The sequence below is a fragment of the Lagenorhynchus albirostris genome, chromosome 20, assembly GCF_949774975.1.
Source record: "Lagenorhynchus albirostris chromosome 20, mLagAlb1.1, whole genome shotgun sequence".
Taxonomy (NCBI): Eukaryota; Metazoa; Chordata; class Mammalia; order Artiodactyla; family Delphinidae; genus Lagenorhynchus; species Lagenorhynchus albirostris.
The window spans coordinates 44,430,869-44,456,808 of NC_083114.1; the positions used below are offsets into that span (position 1 = coordinate 44,430,869).

The 25,940-nt window shown below is 39.5% G+C and overlaps 1 protein-coding gene across 1 annotated transcript in view; it reads left to right on the plus strand.

Moving 5' to 3' along the window:
- The window catches only part of EFCAB3 (EF-hand calcium binding domain 3), a 35,767-nt gene extending 11,427 nt beyond the window's left edge, over positions 1-24,340 (plus strand). Inside the window, exons 4-10 of the mRNA XM_060134277.1 lie at positions 4,712-4,855; positions 6,564-6,635; positions 7,711-7,831; positions 11,985-12,178; positions 12,528-12,712; positions 19,847-19,969; positions 23,266-24,340. Coding sequence (XP_059990260.1) covers positions 4,712-4,855; positions 6,564-6,635; positions 7,711-7,831; positions 11,985-12,178; positions 12,528-12,712; positions 19,847-19,969; positions 23,266-23,586 — 1,160 coding nt within the window. The 3' untranslated portion in view covers positions 23,587-24,340. The remainder of the gene's footprint in view (positions 1-4,711; positions 4,856-6,563; positions 6,636-7,710; positions 7,832-11,984; positions 12,179-12,527; positions 12,713-19,846; positions 19,970-23,265) is intronic.
- Positions 24,341-25,940: the final 1,600 nt, after the last annotated feature.

A 25,940-nucleotide genomic window follows, 5' to 3' on the forward strand; every position in this document is an offset into this window, starting at 1 on the left:
TCCAAGAGACAGGAATCAAAAAAACACCTTTATTGCTGGGAAAGCTGGTTTGGGAAACACAAAAGATTGTCAGAATCAGAACTTCATTTTTCACTGTAAAACTGAACTAAATGCCTTAATAGTAACAGTTTATGGCTTTATACTACTTCAAGGTTTCTGAAGTACATTAATATACATTGGTGCTTTAGGGGTACCCACTATTTGTTTTAATCAGGTATTATACATACAGACATAGAAACTACTGTCCTGGAAGAAGTATTTTATTCTCAGAGATCCCTAAAAGTAAGAGACACAGCACACCATGAAGAGGGAAGCACCAGAGTCAGTCAAAAGACAAAGGGTAGAGGGAAGTGGGCAAGAGCCTTAGTTTGGTTTCTGCAGGAAGGAATAGACAAGGCAGGATAAGCAGGTTTAGGATTGGCTAGGTAAATCATTTCAGTGAGCTCTGGGTTTCAGGGCTGTCCCTAGTTGTCTGCCCTGCAGTGATTAGGACAGAGGAACAGTAGCCCAGAGTTTAAGAGCCTAAGAAAGTTGGTGACTGGGGATACGGTCTCTGGATTGGTTGGTTTGTATATATATGAAGAACATACTCACAGGCAAGTCTTTTACTATCGCTAGGAACTGGCTAGTTATGGGAGGGGCAGGCCCTCCAGGATCAGCAAGGCCCCAGATATCAAAGCATCAAATACAGAAACTAGAAAATGTGGTTGTCGTGAGGATTAAGCACTATGACAGGTTAATTTGTTCATTTTATAAATATTTATTGAACACCTCCAAATCCCCAACATCTGCTACCATCCTCACTCTCAATTGATATCCTTGCTTCCTGCCCCTTTATAATTGGAGAATTCTGATTCTGCAATCAGAATAGAACTTCCACAGACTCCCACTTCCATATCTACCCCCACCAGCATCTGTACCCACAAACTCTGCCCTCCTCCCTCTTCCACAAATGAACTTTATACTTTTATCTAAAGTCAATCCTTCCATTGTGGACTAGATCACATCTCCTCTCTCAAATTCAAAGATACGACCAAAGAAACTGTGCCCCCCTCTCCAACACCAATTTTTTTCACTCTCTAGTATATCATTCCTGATCAAGCTCAGTCCTTGATCCTCTTCTCTTCTTCATCCCACTCACACATGTGGTGATCTCATCTAGTCTTAGGCTTTAAATACCTATATGCCAACAATTCCCAAATGTATATGTCCAGCCAGGTCTCTCTCCCCAGCTCCAGGCTCATATCTAACTGCCTACCTGACATCTCCAATTGTATGTCTAATAGACACCTCAAACTCAACATGTCAAAAACTGAACTCCTGGGAAATTCCCTGGCCGTCCAGTGGTTAGGACTCCACGCTGCCGCTGCCGGGGTCCCAGGTTCAGGGAACTAAGATTCTGCAAGCCACACGGCATGGCCAAAAAAAAAAAAAAAAAAAAAAATACAACTGAACTCCTGATATGTTCCTCTTACTCTTTTTTTTTTTATTGTAGTAAAATATACATAACATAAAAATTACAATTTTTAAGAGTTCACACAGATCAGTGGCATTAAATATGTTCACAATGTCCTCTAACCGTCACTACCATCCACCTCCAGAACTTTTTCATCATCCCAAACTGAACCTCCAGACCCATTAACCAGTAACTCCCCATCCTCCCCTCCCCTCAGCCTCTTACTTTTAAACTTTGACCTACCCATAGCCTTCCCCATCTCAGATAATGATATTTCATCCTTCCACTTGTTCTGGAAAAACTCTGGAGTCATCCTTGACTCTTTGTTCTCACCCTACCTCTAAATCCATCAGGAGGGACTTCTCTAGTGGCACAGTGGTTAACAATCCGCCTGCCAACGCAGGGGACACGGGTTCGAGCCCTAGTCAGGGAAGATCCCACATGCTGTGGAGCAACTAAGCCCGTGTGCCACAACTACTGAGACTGCGCTCTAGAGCCTGCAAGCCACAACTACTGAGCCCGCATGCCACAATTACTGAAGCCCACATGCCTAGAGCCCGTGCTCCACAGCAAGAGAAGCCACCAGAATGAGAAGCCCGCCCACCACAACGAAGAGTAGCCCCTGCTCGCGGCAACTAGAGAAAGCCTGCGTGCAGCAACAAAGACCCAATGCAGCCAAAAATATAAATAAATAAATAAATGAAGAAATGTGTATTTTAAAAAATAAATAAATAAAATAAATCCATCAGGAAATCTCATTGGCTCTACCTTTAAAATATATCGAGATTTATACCACCTCTACTGCTACAACCCTGGTCTAAAGCACTGTTATTGCTCACCCACAATAGCCTCCTACCTGAGGCTAGTCTCCCTGCTTCTACCCAAATCCTTACAAAAGTCTGTTCTAACAATAGCCACAGTGATCCTGTTAAAATATAAGTCAGGTCGGGGAGAGGGAGGCGCTGACCTATGTAACTCTGAAAACAACATTTTGACTAGAAACTGTAAGACTGAACACAAAAGGAGCCATACATAAACAACACACAATATACTCTAATTAGTAAAGTTGTTTCTCATAGGGGTATACATTAACAATCCTGAAACTGTTGTACATGTATACGACAATTGAATAAATAAGTGACTCAATGGTGGATGGTGGGAGCCAGGTTTCTCTCTGTTGGAGTAGGAAGTTTCAGATAAACAAAGGGAGAAGGCTAAAGTGAAGCAGTGGAACTGGATTAGAGTGAGACATTAGTGTGAACTCATGTTTAACTTAATGGATGCAGATGGATAGATCAAGAAATAATATGTGTGTATACATGGGTTAGTATATGTGCATATATTTCCTAGCTCTGTTTGCTGAGAGGACTTAAAAGCACTGACACCCCCATAGCAACAAGCATACCCAGCACCCAAATCTTGACTTCCAATGTCAGTCTCCTATCAAAGAATCAGAGTTCCTTGGATAAATGGCTGATTCTAGGGCTTTGGCAGAGAATATACAAAATGAACCTGGAATATCTTGCAGTACCAGAAAGTAAGGAGATGCTCAAAATACAAAAGGACAAGAGCATGTCAAGGAGATACAGAAATGAACCTGAAAGAGCTCACAACAGCCAAAGCTGGAACAGTTTGAACAACAAAAATAAACAGAATAGTATTGGATTATAACTCAAAGTATAAAATAAATATTGTTAAGCCCCTAGTGATAGAAATAAATGATTGAATTTTTTTTTTTTCGCTGTGTTGGGTCTTCGTTGCTGCACATGGGCTTTCTCCAGTTGCATCAAGCAGGGGCTACCCTTGGTTGTGGTGCGCGGGCTTTTCATTACGGTGGCTTCTCTTGTTGTGGAGCTTGGGCTGTAGGCACACGGGCTTCAGTAGTTGTGGCATGTGGGCTCAGTAGTTGTGGTGCACGGGCTTAGCTGCTCCATGGCATGTGGGATCTTCCTGGACCAGGGCTCTAACCCGTGTGCCCTGCATTGGCAGGCGGATTCCTAACCACTGCACCACCAGGGAAGTCCCATGATTGAATTTTTTAAATGAAAAAGAGACAAACCTCTCTTACAAGACAATTCCAAATAACGTATGTAGATATTACCTCTTCCAGGAGGTAGAGCTTAATTCCCCATTCCCCTGAGCCCTCTGTCCCTTGAGTCTGGACTACCCTTAGTAACTTGCTTCCAAAGAGTAGAATATGGAAAAGGAAGGAAGGAAGTTTACAGTGGAAAAATCTGACGAACACTACCTCAGCCAGTTAATCAAGGTTGCCATCACCAGTGATAAGTCATGTTGATAGCCTTAATAAATGATGATAACACCACTTCAGTTCTGTGGTCTTCCTCCCCAAAACCCATAATCTCAGGCTAACCATGAGAAGAACATCAGAAAAACCCAAATTGAAGGACTTCTACAAAGTACCTGAACAACACTCCTCAAAACTGACAAGGTTGGACTTCCCTGCTGGCGCAGTGGCTAAGAATCCTCCTACCAATGCAGGGAACACAGATTAGATCCCTGGTCCGGGAAGATCCCACATGCCACGGAGCAACTAAGCCCACGAGCCATAACTACTGAGCCTGTGCGCCACTACTACTGAAGCCCACGCACCTAGAGCCCGTGCTCCGCAACAAGAGAAGCCACCACAATGAGAAGCCCGCGCACCTCAAGGAAGAGTAGCCCCCGATGGCTGCAACTAGAGAAAGCACACGCGCAGCAACGAAGACCCAACCCAGCCAAAAAAACGAAAAACAAACAAACAAAAACACTTCCTTGCTGGCTGTCAGCCAGGAGCCTCTCTCAGACCTTCAAGGCTGCCTGCATTCCACATCACATGCCCTCTCCATCTTCAAAACAGCAACAATGAGTCAAGTCCTTCTCCTGCTTTGAATCTCTCACTTCATCTGCCACATCTCTCTTGCTTCATAAGGGACCCATTCAGATAATCCAGGGTAATCTACCTTAATGACATCTGCAAAATCCCTTTTGTCATGTAAAGTAATACATTCACAGGTTCCAGGAATTAGGGTATGAACATCTTTCAAGAGCCATTTTGCCTATATATTTGCTTTTCCACCAATTAGTTTATTCTAGTTCAAATCTCATGGAAGGACACTGTCCTTTATAAGAAATGTCTACTAAATACCCAAATTTCTCTAGTTTTTCAGAACATGACCTCCAATCAACAGTAATATCTGTTCTAGTTCCATAAGAATATGTATTTATTCCTGTCCTAACCTAATTCCATTTCCCCAGCCTTCCAAGATGCCTACAACTTCTTTAACAAGGATAAAACTGGCTGTATTGATTTACATGGAATGATGCGCACTTTAGCTAAATTGGGAGTGAATCTAACCAAGCATGATGTCTGTAATGAACTAAGATGTGCTGATATTGATCGTGAGTACTTTGACTTGTCATTATTTTTTTCATAAAAAATTTTTATAAATATATATTTTTTCTCAGACTACATAAACATGAGAAGTAAACCTCATTCATTTGCCAAAAGCACATATATGTGTTTCTCTTTAAAGTTATCGGTATACAAGTTATGAAATCAAATTAATGCTACAAAATGGGCTAGTCTTTGAAAAAGCCTGTGTGGAAATGAAAAGTGACTGTCGTATTTAATATCAAATTCAGATTACTTGTCCTAATGTACATTTTGGAGGGTGCCTTGAAATAACAGATACAAAGGCATTGGCAATTTCAAAAATAACCTGTTACTATTACCCAAAAACTGGCTTCACCTCTTGGTGGGTGTTGAGGCAAAAGACACAACCAAGCCAAAGAGCAGAAAGAAGGATTTATTACTTGCAACAAGTAAGGAGAACGCTGGAGATCTTTCCCAAAGCAGTGTCTCCCCAGACAGCAAAAATGGGAAGGTTTTAAGCTAAGGGAGCATGCATATTCATGAAGGGGCTGGAGCAGAGGAGAATTCAGCATAGATTTGGGGCAAAGGTCGACAGAGTCCAGGCTCTAGTTGATTGGGGTTATGAGAGTCAGCAAACGTCAGCAGCATCATTCCTTAGGCTCTAGGTATTCTGGTAAAGGTTGAGTGCTCAAGGGGGGTTGGATCCTGCAAAACAGCTCAAGAATGTGCTTCAGGCTAATCTCAACTTTCAAAACAGAACTGGGAGTCTTTACAACTGGTATGTTGTTTCCAATATGGTTAAGTTATTTTCCTGGCCTGGTAATACCAGTTTGTTCTTACATTCTTTGTTCCTTTCAAATCATTAACTATGAGGCGTATTCTTCTGCAAGGGCAAGCACTGTGGCCAGGCTTAGATGACAAAATGGCTTAGGCCTAAAATGGCTTCTCTTATGTCAAGAAAGTTATGCCTAGTTTTCTTCCTCCGGGACCCCCTACCCTATCTGCCTACATTGCCAAGGAAATCCAAGCCCTTTGTTTCTGTTTGAATCATTTTAGTACAGATCTTCCTTCCATCATTAGAGCCCACCTATATTGAATCTTAAATGCCACAGCATTTTTATTGATATTTTTAAAGCATATAGGTAATGTTTTCTTTGAATATACTGGGTTTTTTGGTTTGTTTGTTTTTTGCGGTACGTGGGCCTCTCACTGCTGTGGCCTCTCCCGCTGCGGAGCGCAGGCTCCGGACGCGCAGGCTCAGTGGCCATGGCTCACAGGCCCAGCCGCTCCGCGGCATGTGGGATCTTCCCGGACCGGGGCACGAACCCGCGTCCCCTGCATCAGCAGGCAGACTCTCAACCACTGCGCCACCAGGGAAGCCCTGAATATACTGATTTAGTGACTAGTAGCCCAAGCTGGTATGTTGTGTGGAATATATATTCAGCACAGTACCTCATCTCACCTCTCCTCACCCACCTGCCAGTGCCCCATTCAATCAGCAGCATCCCATGTGTGTCAGTCACCATTTAATTAAAGTGTCACTTGTTTCCACTAACTCTACCCAAATTTTTATTCTTTCATTGAAACACAAACACTCTAATAGCACTCACTATCCTTTAATTTTAGTGGAAACAGGGTAAAACTCTGGCATATTCTAATAATAGAAATATAGAGGTGGGAGTGAAGTGGGAAGGTAAATATATCCTTGTTCTGAGCTTTAGATCTCTGTTGCAGGAGATGGGAAGGTGAATTTCTCAGACTTTATAAAGGTGCTAACAGATAACAACCGCTTCCTGAAGGCTGTGGGTGAGTAGAAATATTGCTGAATAGATGGCAGATGGTTAGTTGCAATTCATGGCACTGTAAAGATTATTCATTTAGGTCTCCAATCAGGAAGGTGTAGTCTGGGATGTGATTTACTTTTGTACTGCTTCTCTAAAACAAAATTTGCTAAGGAAATTGATACAGTTTTAGAATTTTAACTTAAATGCATCAAGTCCTTCTGCAGAAGACGCTGTTTTTTGGACTCCAATGAGAACACTCAGGCAGTGGTGTAGAAAATTTTGGTCACCTTTTATAGTACTTTAATTCTTTACCAGTACCTGTGCTACTTTGGGAGGTACTCCTCCTACAGAAGAAAAATTGTCTTTTTAGAAAAAGAAAAATTCTTTCTCTCTCTCAGGCAAATTTGAGTATAGATAATTCACTGTTCCTGAAAAATATCTTCCTCACCCTGGTGAAGCCTCTGCCCTCAGTGTGAGGGCTGGAGAGTCTGCTGGAGGTTCGAGAGCATGTTTTCACACAAGGTTATAATGAAGTGGAGGTACTCAAATTATTGTTGTTAGTCCTCTAACGGTTTGTTTATGAGTTTAACAAGCTGCCTTGGAAAATCTAACCCTATTCATATCATGTCTTCTAGGATAAATGCATTCCAAATTCCAAATATTGTATACAGTTTTGAAAAATACATCCTTTCATAAGCTATGAACTGTTTTAGTATAAACAGAAGTTACTGTTTCAAGTATCACTATAGTAACAAGGGTTTGCTTGCACACCAGAAGTATGTATATCAACAATTCCTTTACCTAGAAGAACAGAACAATAGTCCTTAACACATAATTCATGTTTATGTTAAATGTATTACTGTATTTACTTAGAAGTCACTGAACTAAAAGTATTTCATTTAAAATTCCATGATTATTTTGTCTGTTCAGTAATCAAAATGACCTTTTTACCAAATAGAACAGACTTCGAATGTTTTTCTATAATTCTGTAGTTCTTGACTTGGTATTAATACTGTATATACAGTAAAACAATTTAATCCTTTTTATGATAGATTTTTTTTCAGAAGGCATTTTGAATTTTTTTTTTCCCTCCATAGTTCCAGAAACGGAGAGCTGTTTAGATTTAGCTGGCAACCCAGGGATCCTATTGTTTGAAATCCTATCAAAGCTTGTAGAGACTTCAGCCTTACCCAGAAAGGCTCTAATGGAAATAGTAAGGTAGGTGGCAAAGAAAGAACAAAAACGACCTTCTCGGCAGCATTTATGAGGATATTAACAAGGCAGCCACCTCTCCCAAACATCCTACTCCACGGATCTGCTCCAAAACGAAGGAGAAGGTGTATAGGCAAATAAATAGTCATGTGCCACAATAAGACAGCCAAAAGTTCAGCTTCTCCTACCCTAGGCTAGAGAATCCCAGAGGAACGAGACTTTTCCAGGAATGATTTTGGGTGAGCTTGGAAATCTAGTTTGAATACAAGATACTCCCATTCACACTGGATCTACCAGGGGCTGTCAAAAGGTCCTTTGGGATGAGGTACAGCAATTTCATACTTCCCAAAGTAGTCTTTGGACTGGACCAGAGCCAGAATTAGACTTGAGAATAGAGGATAAGGAAACATTCTCACACCCAAATGTGTTTATTCCAGCAAATATCACGAAAGATACATTTCCTCAATCTATGTCTATCATTGTATTACAAAAATTAAATGTTTCTGTTATCAATCTTTTCAACTCTTACTCTCTCAAAGCATTCTACTATCCCACTTAGAGAGACTTAAAAATACAGAATGCCACCAACAATGTAAAATATCCTTCCGCTGCTCAACAGGTAATCTCTTTATACTATCCTACACCTCGGTCAGATGTGGAACAGAGGGTGCACAACATTCTACATTTCATTCCAAGTCAAATACATTTATTAAATGCCTGCTGTTGGTACACAAATTTGGCACATTCCTTAACCATTCAGCCTCAGTTTCCTCATCTATAAAATGAGAATAATAATACCCATAACACAATTACAGGGAAATTGTGAGATGTGATAATGCAGGTAAAGTGCTCAGTAAATCATAAGAGCTCAATAAATGTTAGCTATTATTATTATGTGAAAGTAACTAGAATAAGCATAGAATACACACGTTATTTATTTTAATCCTCACCTACTGATATGCCCTATCATCCCTACTTTACAGATTAAAAAAGCTAAAGCACAGGTCAGTTAAGTAACCTGCCCAAAGGGGTAGGGGTGCCTAGATTTTAGCACAAACTGTCTGGTTCCAGAAACCATGCTCTTTTCCACCTCCTTGTATTGCGGCTTATATCCAGTAAGTGCTCAGGAAATGTTAGCAGATGTTGGTGTTTTTATTGTTATTATGGTTGTGGTAGTTACTTATCATATACCTGGTTCCTAAGGAGATCAGAAGTATTTAATAGGTGGCATTTGCATTTAAGGAGCTTAAAATATAAATGGAAAGAAGGGACTTCCCTGGTGGCACAGTGGTTAAGGATCCTCCTGCCAATGCAGCGGACAGGAGTTCGATCCCTGGTCCAGGAAGATCCCACATGCTGCGGAGCAGCAAAGCCCATGAGCCACAACTATTGAGCCTGCACTCTAGAGCCCACAAGCCGCAACTACTGAAGCCTGCGTACCTAGAGCCTGTAATCCACGAAAAGAGAAGCCACCACAATGAGAAGCCCGCGCATCACAACGAAGAGTAGTCCCCACTCTCTGCAACTAGAGAAAGCTCATATGCAGCAACAAAGACCCAATGCAGCCAAATAAATAAATAATTAATTAATTTTTAAAAATCTTCCAACAAACAAAAGTCCAGGACTAGATGGCTTCACAGGTGAATTCTATCACACATTTAGAGAAGAGCTAACACCCATCCTTCTCCAAAGGATCTTCCAAAAACCTGCAGAGGAAGGAACACTCCCAAACTCATTCTACAAGGCCACCATCACCCTTATACCAAAACCAGACAGAGATACTACAAAAAAAGAAAATTACAGACCAATATCACTGATGAATATAGATGCAAAAATCCTCAACAAAATACTAGCAAACAGAATCCAACAACACATTAAAAGGATCATACACCATGATCAAGTGGGATTTATCCCAGGGATGCAAGGATTCTTCAATATACGCAAATCAATCAATGTGATACACCATATTAACAAAGTGAAGAATAAAAAACATATGATCATCTCAATAGATGCAGAAAAATCTTTTGACAAAATTCAACACCCATTTATGATAAAAATTCTCCAGAAAGTGGGCATAGAGGGAACCTACCTCAACATCATAAAGGCCATATACGACAAACCCACAGCAAACATCATTCTCAATGGTGAAAAACTGAAAGCATTTCCTCTAAGATCAGGAACAAGACAAGGATGTCCACTCTTGCCACTATTATTCAACATAGTTTTGGAAGTCCTAGCCACAGCAATCAGAGAAGAAAAAGAAATAAAAGGAATACAAATTGGAAAAGAAGTAAAACTGTCACTGTTTGCAGGTAACATGATACTATACACAGAGAATCCTAAAGATGCCACCAGAAAACTACTAGAGCTGATCAGTGATTTTGGTAAAGTTGCAGGATGCAAAATTAATGCACAGAAATCTCTTGCATTCCTATACACTAAAAACGAAAGATCAGAAAGAGAAATTAAGGGAATAATCCCATTTACCACTGCATCAAAAAGAATAAAATACCTAGGAATAAACCTACCTAAGGAGGTAAAAGACCTGTACTCAGAAAACTATAAGACACTGATGAAAGAAATTAAAGGTGACACAAACAGATGGAGAGATATACCATGTTCTTGGATTGGAAGAATCAGTATTGTGAAAATGACTATACTACCCAAAGCAGTCTATAGATTCAATGCAATCCCTGTCAAATTACCAGTGGCATTTTTTACAGAACTAGAATAAAAATCTTAAAATTTGTATGGAGACACAAAAGACCCCAAATAGCCAAAGCAGTCTTGAGGGAAAAAAAATGGAGCTGGAGGAATCAGACTGCCTGACTTCAGACTATACTACCAAGCTACAGTAATCAAGACGATATGGTACTGGCACAAAAACAGAAGTATAGGTCAATGGAACAGGATAGAAAGCCCAGAGATAAACCCACACACCTATGGTCAACGAATCTACGACAAAGGAGGCAAGGATATACAATGGAGAAAAGACAGTCTCTTCAATAAGTGGTGCTGGGATAACTGGACAGCTACATGTAAAAGAATGAAATTAGAACACTCCCTAAAACCATACACAAAAATAAACTCAAAATGGGTTAAAGACCTAAACATAAGACCAGACTCTATAAAACTCTTGGAGGAAAACATATTCAGAACACTCTATGACATAAATCACAGCAAGATCTTTTTTCACCCACCTCCAAGAGTAATGGAAATAAGAACAAAAATAAACAAATGGGACCTAATGAAACTTAAAAGCTTTTGAACAGCAAAGGAAACTACAAACAAGATGAAAAGACAACCCTCAGAATGGGAGAAAATATTTGCAAATGAATCAATGGACAAAGGATTAATCTCCAAAATATATAAACAGTTCATGCAGCTCAATATTAAAAAAAAAAAAAAAACAACCCAATCCAAAAATGGGCAGAAGACCTAAATAGACGTTTTTCCAAAGAAGACATACAGATGGCCAAGAGGCACATGAAAAGATGCTCAACATCGCTAATTATTAGAGAAATGCGAATCAAAACTACAGTAAATTATCACCTCACACCGGTCAGAATGGCCATCATCAAAAAGTCTACAAACAATAAATGCTGGAGAGGGTGTGGGGAAAAAGGAACCCTCCTATACTGCTGGTGGGAATGTAAACTGATACAGCCACTATGGAGAACAGTATGGAGGTTCCTAAAGAAACTAAAAACAGAGCTACCATATGACCCAGCAATCCCACTCCTGGGCATATATCCAGAGAAAAACATGGTTCAAAAAGATACATGCACCCCAGTGTTCATTGCAGCGCTATTTACAATAGCCAAGACATAGAAGCAACCTAACATGGATCATAATCGATAGGTATTTTTCTAGACAGGACTGGGAAATCTTGGGGAAGAGGAAGGAAGGCAAAGCCCAGGGACTGCATATATAAAGTAATTAAATGGCCTGTGGAAAATATCAGTAGATGTTCTATAAATGTCACAGAAACAAGCCCTCAATAAATAATATTGAATGAATATACAAATTAAAATGAATGCATTCAGCATATATAACTTGCAATTTGACTTTTTTTTCTTTCTGTCCAACACTCAGGCACTTTTTTTCAGTAGGACTTTAGCACTTTTTAACCACCTCTGAATTACTTTTTTTTTCCTAGCTATTTCCGAAGAAAATTCCAGGAAACCACCTCGGAAATGGTGTGGAGCCCTTATGCTACAAGTTATGGAAAAAGGAGATTTAAGCCAGACATATACACACCTCCAAGCTCAAGCACAGCCGCCTTTGCTAATGCTGCCCGGATTGCAATAACGAAAGAAAAGGATTTATTTAAATTTCTTGAAGAGCTCAAGAGTAAGAGCCATTTGTCCTCTCCCCACTGTTGTAAAGGATTTATTTGTATATTACTGGTCAGAATTAAATACTAAATGCCAAGTGCTTTAAGAGTAAGGCCACAGCCTATTCTGAGTGTCTGGTCTCTGTCACACAGATATCATTTGAAAGCAAATGTACCTGAATCCCCAGACACCTGTATGAAGCTGAAAGTCTGTGGATGCGTGGGTGGTAGGAGCAGGAGAGTGAAGAAGGGGTGGCATGGCCTCTGAGGAGATGAATAGACAAAGAGCAAAATAGGTACCACATGTATGTCTTTTATGTGAATTTCTTCTTACATTATTTGTGATACCAGTTTTTATCTTCTTAGGATGCAATCGTCCTTCAGATAGCCCATATTCAAAAATACCCGTCTTTCCACTGTTTCCTAATGTGGATGGGGTGGTGATGGGAAAGCCATTCAAAGACATACAGAAATTAGAAATACTAAGGAGAACGGAGCCTCTGAATTTCTTTGAGAACTATTTTTTCCATAAAAAAGACTGGAAAACACAGGTGAGATTTATATTACATCATATCAGTTAAATACTTAGGTTTTCAAGTTCTAACTTAACAGAACTAGTAATGTGCTTTTTAATGACAAATATTTTCAGTCATGATATTTCAAACCAGATTCCATAGCCATGTTCCTAAATTTAAAGCCCAGGTATAAATATTTCATTTAATTTCAACAAATAGTTAAACTTACTAAAAATACATAATATTATCATTCTAATCTAGTCCATTACAACATCTAATCTAATATACAATAAATGTCAATTACAAACCAAGAAATGGAAGTTTCAGAATGAAAGTAACTGAGCTAACATGAACACTACCCCACCCAAGCTACTCACTCACCATGCCCAACCCATCACACAGACTCATGTGACCACATAAAAATACCAAATGAAATAAAGTGACATATAAAAATGCATTCAAAAGAAAAGGACCCCTTTGTTTCAGAAAGAAGAGAGAACCTAAGGCTAGAATGGTGTGTTCATAAATGACCCTGTGAGTGGCTGAGGGAGAGGTGAGAGGTGAAGCCCTCATGGGGCTTCACATGGATCTGGATCCTTCATATGGATCTAGACCCTGATGGCTAGGGGTTGGGGTTTTTGTTTTTATTTCCCAGTGGGAATGAATATTTATTTGTTTGTTTATTTATTTATTTATTTTTATGTCTTTTTTTTAACATCTTTATTGGAGTATAGCTGGTTTACAATGGTGTGTTAGTTTCTGCTTTATAACAAAGTGAATCAGTTATACATATACATCTGTCCCCATATCTCTTCCCTCTTGCATCTCCCTCCCTCCCACCCTCCCTAAGGGGTTGGGGTTTTGATAACTGTTCAGGGTCAGGAGATATGGACCCTGTAGGTGAGCAGCTAGGACTGAAACCTCTACAAAACCAGAATCTGGATGGGCTGCGCTTTTAGTGAAAGGAGGAGTCCCCTGGCGCAACACAAACAACCACCAGTTAGAACCAGTTAGAAGACATAAGAAGATAAAATGACTTCATTTAAAATAGTAAGAGAAGAGATAAAACTCCTAGAGATTACTTAGGGAATATAAAATATCTGTATAAAGAAATGGTTAAGATGCTCCTAAAGGACCCAGAAGAAAATGTGAACAAACAGAAAGGCAGACCATGTTCTCAATTTACAATATTTGACATCATAAAGATGTTGTTCTTTCTTGCTTGATCTATAACTTTAGTGTGATTTTTTGAATTTACCCAAAGGATTTTTATAACTAAATAATCTGGTTCATACACAAAAAATAAGAACAGTCAGAATAATCTGAAAGAAAAACTTAATGAACACAGGGAGTAATTTTACTAAATATTAAGGCATATTTAAAAGTCTCAATAATTAAAATAGTGGAGCTATTGTCAAATTAATAGGTCCAAAGAACAAAATATAAAATCCAAAAATAGATAAAAATATACAGAGAATTTTAATTTTTTAAAAATGTGACATTTCTGGAACTTCCCTGGTGGCACAGTGGTTAAGAAGCCGCCTGCCAATGCAGGGGACATAGGTTCGTGCCCTGGTCGGGGAAGATCCCACATGCCACAGAGCAACTAAGCCCGTGCGCCACAACTACTGAGCCTGCGTTCTAGAGCCCGCGAGCCACAACTACTGAGCCTGCGTGCCACAACTACTGAAGCCCATGCGCCTAGAGCCCATGCTCCGCAACAAGAGAAGCCACCGCAATGAGAAGCCCACGCACCGCAACGAAGAGTAGCCCCTGCTTGCTGTAACTAGAGGAAGCCCATACGCAGCAACGAAGACCCAAAGCAGCCAAAAATAAATAAATTAAATAAATCAAATCAAAAAAAAAGTGACATTTCAATACAACATGGAAAAGATAGATTGTTCAATAAACAGTGTACTAGGTAGCCATCTGAGAAAAAAATTGAGATGCATAAATTACACCTTCCACAAATTCCAAATGGATCAAGGATATATAGGTAAAAGGAAAAAATGGAAAGAGGAAGAGAATAAAAGAAATCTTTAAAATACTGAAACTCTGGGAAGGCCTTCCTAACAATGACACAAAAGTAATTTTTAATAGAAAGATATTAATTCAAGTACTTCAAGATCAAAAATCCCTACGTGGCCAAAAAAGTCACATTTGCAACACATAACACAAAGAGCTAACTACTCTAATACATCAAAGAGCTTCAAATTGATTAGAAAAAACTAACCTATATAAAAATGAGCAAAGGATATGAACAGTTTTCAGAAACATGAAAAGATATTCAATCTCACTCTTCATAAAAGATCCAAATTAAACCTACCCTGAGATATTATCTTTACATATTAGATTGCCCAAGACCAAAACGCTGAAAAACACATGGGGCACTCCTAAATTGTAGATACGAGTTTAAATTGATTCAACCTCTACAGAGGAAATTTGGTAATATTTACCAAAATGACAGACCTCGTTCCTTTTGACTATAGGGGAGGTACAATTTCTCCTCTATCCTCTTAAGGTTTTTGGCAGGGCCTGAGAATTAAGTTGACATAAGACAGTTAAAATGGAGAAAAGCAAACACATTTTATTTAATTTTACATGTACCTGGGAGAATGAAGACCCAAAGAAGCAATTAGAATTGAACGCTTATGTACTGAAATGGACAGAGTAGTAAATTAGGAAAAAGTGTCCAGACAAAGAGGCTTGGCTAGGGTAGTTAAGTGAGTGAAGAAGTGAATAGGAAGATAAGGGTTAGTTTAATAAGGTATGTTAAGAGTAACTGCATAAGAATAAAATACTTTTCTAAAATCATAAAAAATTCCCTGGCAGTCCAGTGGTTAGGACTCCATGCTCTCACTGCTGAGGGTCTGGGTTAAATCTCTGGTTGGGGGACTAATATCCCACATCCCACAAGCTGCACAGTGTGGCCAAAAAATAAATAAGAATGTAAAAAATCATAAAAAACAGAATAAAAAAATTTGTACAGCTTTCTCTTTGCCTTGAATCCTTGTCCCTAATGATATGAATGTTACTTTCCTCCTGGTATAGGGAGGACATCTTCCATACGGGGGGTTTATCTCCTGTATTTAGGGAAAAAAAAGGAGAACTCAGTGTACCCTTCTTACACCTGCTGTTCTTCAAGTGCCTTTAGCTCAAAATAATCCTATGCCAAAGTGGCATATTTGGGGGTGGCATATTCTGTCACCTTCATGACCTGGCAATTCCACTCCTGGGATACCACCTAAGATACACAGATATCCTTGCACATATTCCAAATGCCACCCATAAAAGGGTAATTCATTACAGGGTCATTTCTGCTAGCAAAACATTGGTGGGGGGTGGGGGGGGAGACTAAATAACCATTAATAGGGACTAGTTAAGTTAGGCTCCAAACACACAGTGAAATGTTATGCATCCATGTTAATGACTAAGAAACTCTGTGCAATGATGTGAAAGATCTCCAAATGGAAGAAGCAAGGTACAAGGCAGTATGAATAGTACACAACTATTTGTGTAAAAGGAGGAAAAGTCAATATGAAATACGGACATTTTTTTCTTGTAAAATAGGCTGGAAAGAAACACAAGAAATTATGACATTGGTTGCCTGTAGAAAGGGAAACTAGGGGGTTGGGAGAGAAAAGTGCCAGGGAGATCGCAGTATATACTCACCATACTTTCAGAATTTTGAACCATGTGCATGTTTTACCCTCTAAAAAAACCCTGAAATAAAAAAGAAGTACTGGGCTTCCCTGGTGGCGCAGTGGTTGAGGGTCCGCCTGCCGATGCAGGGGACACGGGTTCGTGCCCCGGTCCAGGAGGATCCCACATGCCGCAGAGCGGCTGGGCCCGTGAGCCATGGCCGCTGAGCCTGCGCGTCCGGAGCCTGTGCTCTGCAACGGGAGAGGCCACAACAGTGAGAGGCCCGCGTACCACAAAAAAAGAAAAAAGAAGTACTGGTTTGAAGAATATTAGACAATAAGAACTAAAATAGTATACCATGGTAACATGGAAGATGAGGAGGGCAGTGCCCAGAATTAAAGCTTTCTAAATTCCTTTTATTGTTTGGGGAGAGGCTTATGATATTGATTAAATCTATAATTTGTTACATTAATTTTAAGTATTAAAAATGTGAAGACAATCACTAAAAACTAAAATGAATAACTGCCAAAACAGTAGAGGAAGAAAAAAATAAGAAAAAAGAGAAACATGAGAAAATAGAAAGTGCAAAACAAAACAGGCAGAAAAATCCAAATATATCAGTAATCACAATAAAAGATTAAACACACCAGTTTAAAAAAATAAAAGGGAAGGAAGGGAGGGAGGGAGGGAGGGAGGGAGGGAGGGAGGAAGGAAGAAAGGATCATTTTCAAATTAAAAAAGATTCTGATTTTTTAAAAACTAATTTTAAGATATATATTCTTTAAGGGAGACACCTAAATTATTACACAGAAACTTCAAAGGGACAGAAGAAGATATATCAGGCAAATACAAATCAAAATAAGTTGTTATCCATACATTAGTGTGGGGAAAAGAAAATTTAAGGAAAATATAACTAAAGATAAAGATGCTATTTAATGATTTTTAAAAATCATCAGGAGAAAAAAAAATAAAAAATAAAAAATAAATCATCAGGAGAATCTTAACAATAAAAGAAACAAACCAATAAAACAGACACAGATTCACATAGAACAAACTAGTGGTTACCAGAGGGGAGAAGGATGAGGACAGGGGCAAAATAGGTGAAGGAGATTAAGAGGTACAAACTACCAGATATAAAATAAATAAGTTACAAGGATGTAATGTACAATACAGGGAATATAGTTAATATTTTATAATAACTTTGTATGGAGTGTAATCTATTAAAATATTGAATTATTGTTTGTACCCTTGAAACTAATATAATATTGTAAGTCAACTATACTTCAATTTAAAAATTTTTTAATAAAATAAAAATACATATTTTTAAATTTTTATTATTTTTAATTTAATTTTTTATTTTGGCTGCACCACACAGCATGCGGGATCTTATCTCCCCAACCAGGGATCCAACCCATGCCCCCTGCAGTGGAAGCGAGGATTCTTAACCACTGGACCTCCAGGGGAGTCCCTTTTCTTTTTGGAAAAAAAATTTTAAATCATGAGGAAGATATAACTATTCTGAATCTGTACACACCTAGCAAATTAACAGATAAGGTGATAATTAACAGAATAAGGATTGGCTTTAGACTTTTTTTTTTTTTTTCGGTATGCCGGTCTCTCACTGTTGTGGCCTCTCCCGTTGCGGAGCACAGGCTCCGGACGCGCAGGCTCAGCAGCCATGGCTCACGGGCCCAGCCACTCCGCGGCATGTGGGATCTTCCCGGACTGGGGCATGAACCCGTGTCCCCTGCATCGGCAGGCGGACTCTCAACCACTGCGCCACCAGGGAAGCCCTGGCTTTAGACTTTTTTTTTTTTTTGGCTTTAGACTTTTTAAGGCACTATACATGGTAAAAATAAATACTAAATGAATAAGCAAATCCATAAGTACAGTAGGAGATTTTTATGCATCTTCAGAAACTGATAATGCAAAGGAGCGGTTGGGGGGATCAAATCCTCTTACAAAAATTTAAGTTTAACAGAAACATGAAACTATAGCTTGATGTAGAATCAGAGTCTAGAAAAAGTTGTTTCAGGACATAAGAGATGAGCACAATTTGTAGCCAGGAGGAAAAACCCTTAGAACTCCAGTTCTCAATCTTGGCTGCAAAACAGAACTACCAGGGAGAGCTTTTAAAATCCTGGTGCCCAGGCCACAACCCTGTCCAGTTAAATCAGATCTCTGGGAACGGGGCCCAGAGCTCAGTATTTTTTAAAGTTCCAACATGCAGCCAAAGCTGAACACCACTGCTCAAAGAGAAGAGAAACTGAAGATGTTTGAAGATGTAGGAGAGGGGCAAGACTGGCTACATAACTTGCTAGGCCCAGTGCAAAATGAAAATGTAGGGCCCCTTGTCCAAAAATAATTAAGAATTTAAAGACAGCAACAGGGACTTCCCTTGTGGTCCAGTGTCTAAGACCACGCTTCCAATGCAGGGGGCCCAGGTTCAATCCCTGGTCAGGGAACTAGATCCCACATGCCGCAACTAAGAGTCCGCATGCTGCAAATAAAGATCCCGCATGCCACAACTAAGACCCAGTGCAGCCAAATAAATAAATAAATATTTTTTTAAAAAAATAAAAATAAAGACAGCAACGATAAAACATTAAACCAAACTTAGGACCCTTCTAAGTATAAGGTCCTGTGTAACTGCACAGATCACACACCCATGAAGCCAGCCCCGGAAAGAGGAAAATTGAAGGGATAAGGTACAGGAGGAGACCTTGGGAATTAAGAAAAACTCTCAGATATAAGAGGGAAGGAGGGAAAATATGGGTTAAAGGATAGAGAAATCATAAGGTGGAAAGAAGAGCTGAAAGAATTCATATTAGGGGAATTCCCTGGCGGTCCAGTAGTTAGGACGCTGCGCTTTCAACTGCCAAGGGCCTGGGTTCCACCCCTGGTCGGGGAACTAAGATCCCACAAGCCAGTGCAGCGCAGCTAAGGGAGTTTGAAGGTCTGGTTTTCCAGCAGCCGCTATGAGGACTGTAAGAGAGTTTACAGCAAATGAAGAAAAGTAATGTCAAGCAATACTGAGGGCCTGGATGACACTGGGTCATACACATTTTCAAAGAAAGCAATCTGCATATTTACATGATTTCCACCAACATTGTTCAGTAGCCCAGGAACAGTAAAAAATAACAGATGGCTGGTTCCCTGTGAGAATTTTGGGAGTAGTATATGTTGTACTTTGTGGAGGGCACATTCATTTTTAGTGCTTTGGAAGTTTGGGTGAGGATGGAGTTGACTCCTCTCTACCCTCCATATCCATCCCCAACATAAACCATCCTGTGGTCTATACTCCTCTTATGAGTAAGCTTCACTATTAAGAAAGAGAGTTTGCTAGATGCCCATTTACGCATGGCACTATACCAGGTACCCCAAAACAACTGACAAGTGCTGTAGAAATAACCTTGTAAATCATATACACACCCTTTCATAATACAATACACTTCCGTGTATTTTTGTCTTTGTTATATAATTCAACTAAAATATATTACTAACCTTCCTTTTTAAATGTTCATAAAGGCAGCAAATACGAAGTCTATCGACCGTGCCTCAGGCTACCCAACTGACATCCTCGCCATCGACCAAATACTCAAGAAAAAGCAGAATTGGACAGTGGCTGATGCAGCTGCTATTAAACAGCATGTGAGTATTCTCTGTTGAACACCTTCAGAGAAACCACTGACAGCTATGCCTTTAAAATAAGACCAGATCATTTCTTATTTTCATCCATTGTAATGATATTTCTTGCTCTATAATCAAATGGGTTCAAGTGTTAACTGTTATAATTCATCCTGCTAATCACCTATGGAGTCATACCCAGCATCATTTCTGGGACATTCATTTGTTTCATGCTGGAAATAGCAACTAATTAAGGCAGTAAACCAACGGTCACAGTGAGTGGTGTAATCAGGGAATTGTGATGAGTGAATGCATCTTTATTATGGCAGCTAAAAGAATAATTGTAATAATAGTAGTTTAAGTATGCTTCCTAGGTGTCAGGCACTGTGCTCTATAAGTACTCTACAAGTGCTCTACAGGTACTAATTCATTTACTTATCACAACAAATCTTTGAGGTAGGCACTGTTACTCTTCGTCATTTTACACATATGCACAGAGAGGTTAAGTGACTTCCCCAAAAGCACACAGCTAGAAACTAATAGGGCCAGAATTATAAGCATGGGTAGCTTGGCTTCAGAATTCACAACTGTGGATTAACCACAACTGTGTGCCACCTGTCTACTTTTGTGCCCTGACTTCTTAGCAACTTTTGTCCTCTAGAGACAGACTGGGGTGTATTTATTTTATGCCACCTCCCTTCTGCATTTGACACTAATGATCAGGCTCTCCTAGGCACTTGCTACTTCCTTAACATTTACAATACTGCATCTTTAATTCTCCTTGTAGTTCTGTGTCCTTTCCTCTCTCTTCTCTTTCCTGAAGGTTCATCCCTTAAGTCTTTTTATTTGAAGTATAGTTGATTTACAGTGTTTCAGGTGTACAGCAAAGTGATTCAGTTATACATACACATATAAATATATTATTTTTCAGATTCTTTTCTATTTCCCTGTGCTGTAAAGTAGGCCCTTGTTTATTTTATATATAGTAGCATGTATCTGTTAATCCCAAATTCCTAATTTATCCCTCCCCCCTTTCCTCTTTCAAACTTTGGTAACCATAGTTTGTTTTCTACATCTGTGAGTCTATTCCTATTTTGTAAATAAGTTCATTTATATCTATTTTTAGATTCCACATATAAGGGATATCATATGATATTTGTCTTTCTCTGTCTGACTTACTTCACTCAGTATGATAATCTCTAGGTCCATCCATGTTGCTGCAAATGGCATTATTTCATTCTTTTTCATGGTTGATTAGTATCCCATTGTATATATATAAACCACATCTTCTTTATCCATTCATCTGTCGATGGACATTTAGGTTCCTTAAGTCTTTGTTTTTGGCTGTATTGGGTCTTCGTTGCTGCACGCAGGCTTTCTCTAGTTGCGGTGAGCAGGGCCTACTCTTCTTTGCAGTGCACGGGCTTCTCATTGTGGTGGCTCCTCTTGTTGCAGAGCACGGGCTCTAGGCGTGTGGGCTTCAGAAGTTGTGGCGCACGGGCTTAGTTGCTCCACGGCATGTAGGATCTTCCTGGACCAGGGCTCGAACCTGTGTCCCCTGCATTGGCAGGCAGATTCTCAACCACTGGGCCACGAGGGATGTCCCTCCTTAAGTCCTGATGGTTCCTAGTTTTCTAGTCTCATCCTACTGCTCTTATTATTATATACATTCATTTGTTCAGTAAATATTTATCCAGTGTTAACAAAGTTCTGAGATTATGAGATACCACAGAACAAAAAACACAGTTCCTACCCTCAATGAGCTAGCAGTAAGGTGGGAGACACGGAGAAGGAAAGGAGCAGTAATAATACATTGGGATAAACGGAACTACAGGAGGTCAGTACAGCATGCCACAAGAATGCAAAGGAGTAGACTCCCAACCTCTGTCTCATCATGGCATAAATTCACACTGGCGTAAATGGAGGTCGCTTATAGCCAAAGGGCTCCAGCCCTGAGATGCTAGCTGCCTCAAGGGCTAGGAAACTTGAGAATACCAATAATTTGGCATCCCTATAACCCAGTCGCAACAGAACATTGGGGATCTCTGCATTAAGTAAAGGAACAGCTAGGGTGAGTATCCTTTGAGCTATCTCAATCTACCCTCCTTGTTTCAGCTGCCACCTATATACCTGATAACTCTTAGCTGTCACTAGCCTAGACTTCTTTCCAGTACTTCTTCCTCATCTCACCGATTGCCTGATGAACATCTCTACCTTGCTGTCTCACCACATATCAAACTGGACATGTCCAAAACCGAATTCATCATCTTCTATATCAAACTGGCTCATTCTTGAGGATTCCATATCTCAGTTGTTGATACTACCATCTACCCAGGCACTGAAACTAGAAGGCCAGGAGCCATCCTTAATTTATACTTTTTCTTCACTCCTCACATCCACCAATCACCAAATCTGGCTACTCTCATTCTCCCAAAGATTTTTCACATCTGTCCCCTTTATTCCATCCTGTTACTACTGTCTCAGCTGAGGTCCTCATTAGGCTTTACCTAAACAGCAACCTGCAATGATTATCCCTTCCTCAGAGCACCACCCATCCTCCACACAGCTGCTGTGAGGAATGAATCCAAAGAAGATCCAGCCTGTCACTGTCCTGCTTAGGAAATGAATGTTTCCTTCTCAGAGATGACAGGGTTTTTCAACTATATTTTTTGCTCCATACAACTGAGGGATTTATCTCACTTCTAACAGAAAAGTGTCTCACTACAGCATGATTTTCACTGATGAAAGGGCTATGCCCAACCTCACTGAGAACAAGTCTCAGGGCCTGATTACAGCAACAACACCTGGCCTGCCTCTCCTCAAATTTGACACTTTAGCAATACCAAAGTGCCTGGGCTCCCCCTACCAGCTCCAGGATGCATTGCCTTTGAGCCGTTGTTTATGCTATTCCCTCTCCCTGGAACACCTTCCCATCACCACCCACTCCCTCGATTTAATCAAGTCCTTGAGGACCTACTCAGCTCAGCATCTCCTCCCTCCCTGCCCTAGGCTGGACTGAGTGCCATCCTTGGCACTCCTATTATATCCAGAGCCTATCTCCATCCCACTTTCCTCCTGTTGTAGCCTACTGTGTTTTTAAATTCTTATAAAATTTCTTAAAATCTCATTATTCCCAAGTAATACATTTTCATTGTCCATCAACTCCTAACTCACATGTCCTCAAGAGGCACTACCCAATATATAAATTCAGTGACTTTCAAGTAACCTGGGAACATAACTCTTGGGATATCTAGAATTGTGGTCCACAAACCAAAGACATTTTAAGGTAACTACTGTAAACTTCTGCTCTCTCACTGCAGGTAAAGAGAGCTACAGATACCTATAACTTGGGAATTGCCCTTGAGCACCGGGAACAAATGCTAAACCTCTGGCGGAAGATCCGAGGGGATTTGATTGGGATAGACAGTAAAAATGAGTCCTTTTATGACACCTTTTCTACTTATACATGGTCCTGGAATGTCTGCCAAGAATTACTTTCCCCAAAGGACTTAAGGTTATATGATGCCTATGTGAATAGAAATTCCTTCCACAACTCTGCATTCTCTTCCTCTTCGAATATTAGTGAGTGTGCCACAGGAAGAAGAAGAAAATGGAAAGGCTTCAAAGGGTTTCGACAATGAAATTTCTACATTTTCTAAACAGCTCATTGCAAACTACTTTTTCATAGATATCAAAATTATTCTTGCTTTTGTCTAATACATTCTTAGCAGCTGGAAATGTTGACATCTTTGGAATTCTGACCAGTAAAAAAGTTTAAGTCATAGTATGGTTTCCCTTTCCTAATTCTTGCTAGTAGATAGATGCCTTGCGGTTATTCCCCTAGCAACCAGCTGCACTCCGCTGCCCCTACCTGGTTCAAAACTGCCTGGGCCTCAGCAGGAAGGAGAAAAGCAAAGCTGGCACTTACCTCAGCACAGGGCTGCCCTTCTGACCTCCTAACAGCCCTCTCAGCAATAAGCACCTGAGTTTATGTGACTTAAGTGGCATTAGTTTTTTTATCGTTTGTGAAAGAAGCCAGAGGCAGCAGATGACAATGACCCTTCAGTTTCAGGGAATAATTTCGCAATCCCCCAAGGAACCTTGATTAGATTTGGGTTTTCGTAAGGCTCCTTAGCCACACACTTTCAGACTGATCTCTTGGATTACCCTAAAGAATAGCTGATTTCACTCACTCTTCACTGTTAAGGTCAATGAGTGAGTAACAGTTTTGTAGTAGTTGTGATTAAAGATGGATTTTGGTTGGAAAGAATATTCTTTTCAAGTTTTATCACTCAAAAAAAAGATTCCAGACCAGACTTCTGGCCATTGCTAAACAAAAGTAGTGTTATTTTTGATCAGTGCTATGTATGCCTGGAGAAAAATTCCCAGAATGAAGGATAGCTAGATAGGAATTTTATAAGCAAGAAAACCAGCCGTCCCACTCCTAGGTATTTACCATAAAAAAATTTTTTTAAGGTGATCTCATCCATTATGCTTGTTGTTGTTCTTTAATGCATTTAATAAAGGAGCACATGTATAACTGTATTACAAGTTTGAGGGGTTGCAATTTTTTATTGTGGAAAAATATAAATAATATAAAATTTATTATTTTATATTTAAGTGTATATCATCCATTACTTTTTTTTCCTTTTAGAAAAAGGAAAATACATGTTCCATATTGAGGGAGACAGTGGCTTATAATGTAAAATTATAACATGCCAGGAAGAAACAATGAAGATAGTGAAGGATCCCAAAACTGTTTAATGAAATAACCTTGAAGTAATTTTGTGTTACCTTGAATATTCAAAACTGTCTAAGTATATTTGCCAGTCTTTATAATGTTATGTTTGGGACAAAAATAGATAACATTATAGATAAGTGATTACATTTTCTAAATAAAAGACAAAATTTATGGTTTGACAAGAGATTTTTTTTTTTTTTTTTGGTATGGCTGTGAGTATAACAGGCAACCTAAGAGATTTAACTTGGATGCCAAAATATTAGAATTCCTGGAATATTTCCTTGAATCAATGTGATAACAGGACAGAATATTTTTAAGTACATCTGTCTTGGAAAATTTTAAATGTGCAGTAATATATTCTATTAAATTATCACACTGTTGATGACAGCATAAATTGATGGAATACAGTATAGCAACAGGTACTCAGCCATTCATTCACCAATTATTTCCTGAGTTGCAAACTGTGTGGTGGACCCTGTTCTCAGGCCTGGATATCTAACAGTGAGCAAACAGATAAAATGCTCTGACCTCCCAGAGCTTAATAACGGAGCTAATTATAACCATTCATTCAGCACTTCCACTTCTAGAAATTAATCCTAAAGAAATAATCATGAGGGTGGGAGGGAGGGAGACGCAAGAGGGAAGACATACGGGGACATATGTATATGTATAACTGATTCACTTTGTTATAAAGCAGAAACTAACACACCATTGTAAAGCAATTATACTCCAATAAAGATGTTTAAAAAAAAAGAATTATGAATGTACAAAATGATTTAGTTATAAGGATTTTTCTCATGGTGAATTTTTAATAGTAAGAAACTTAAAGTAGCCTAATTGTCCAATATATTATGATACAGCTATACAAAACAATACAAGGGTCATTAAAATTATGTCGTAAAAGCATATTTCAGGGCTTCCCTGGTGGCACAGGGGTTAAAAATCTCCCTGCCAATGCAGGGGACACAGGTTCGAGCCCTGGTCCAGGAAGATCCCACATGCCGCAGAGCAACTAAGCCCATGCGCCACAACTACTGAGCCCACGTGCTGCAACTACTGAAGCCCGCGCTCCTAGAGCCCGTGTTCCGCAACAAGACAATGCGATGAGAAGCCCTCACACCTCAATGAAGATTAGACCCTGCTCACCACAACTAGAGAAAGCCCATACGCAGCAACGAAGACCCAATGCAGCCAAAAATTAAAAATAATTAAATAATTTTTTTCAAAAAAATATTTCAAACAAAAGAATAATAT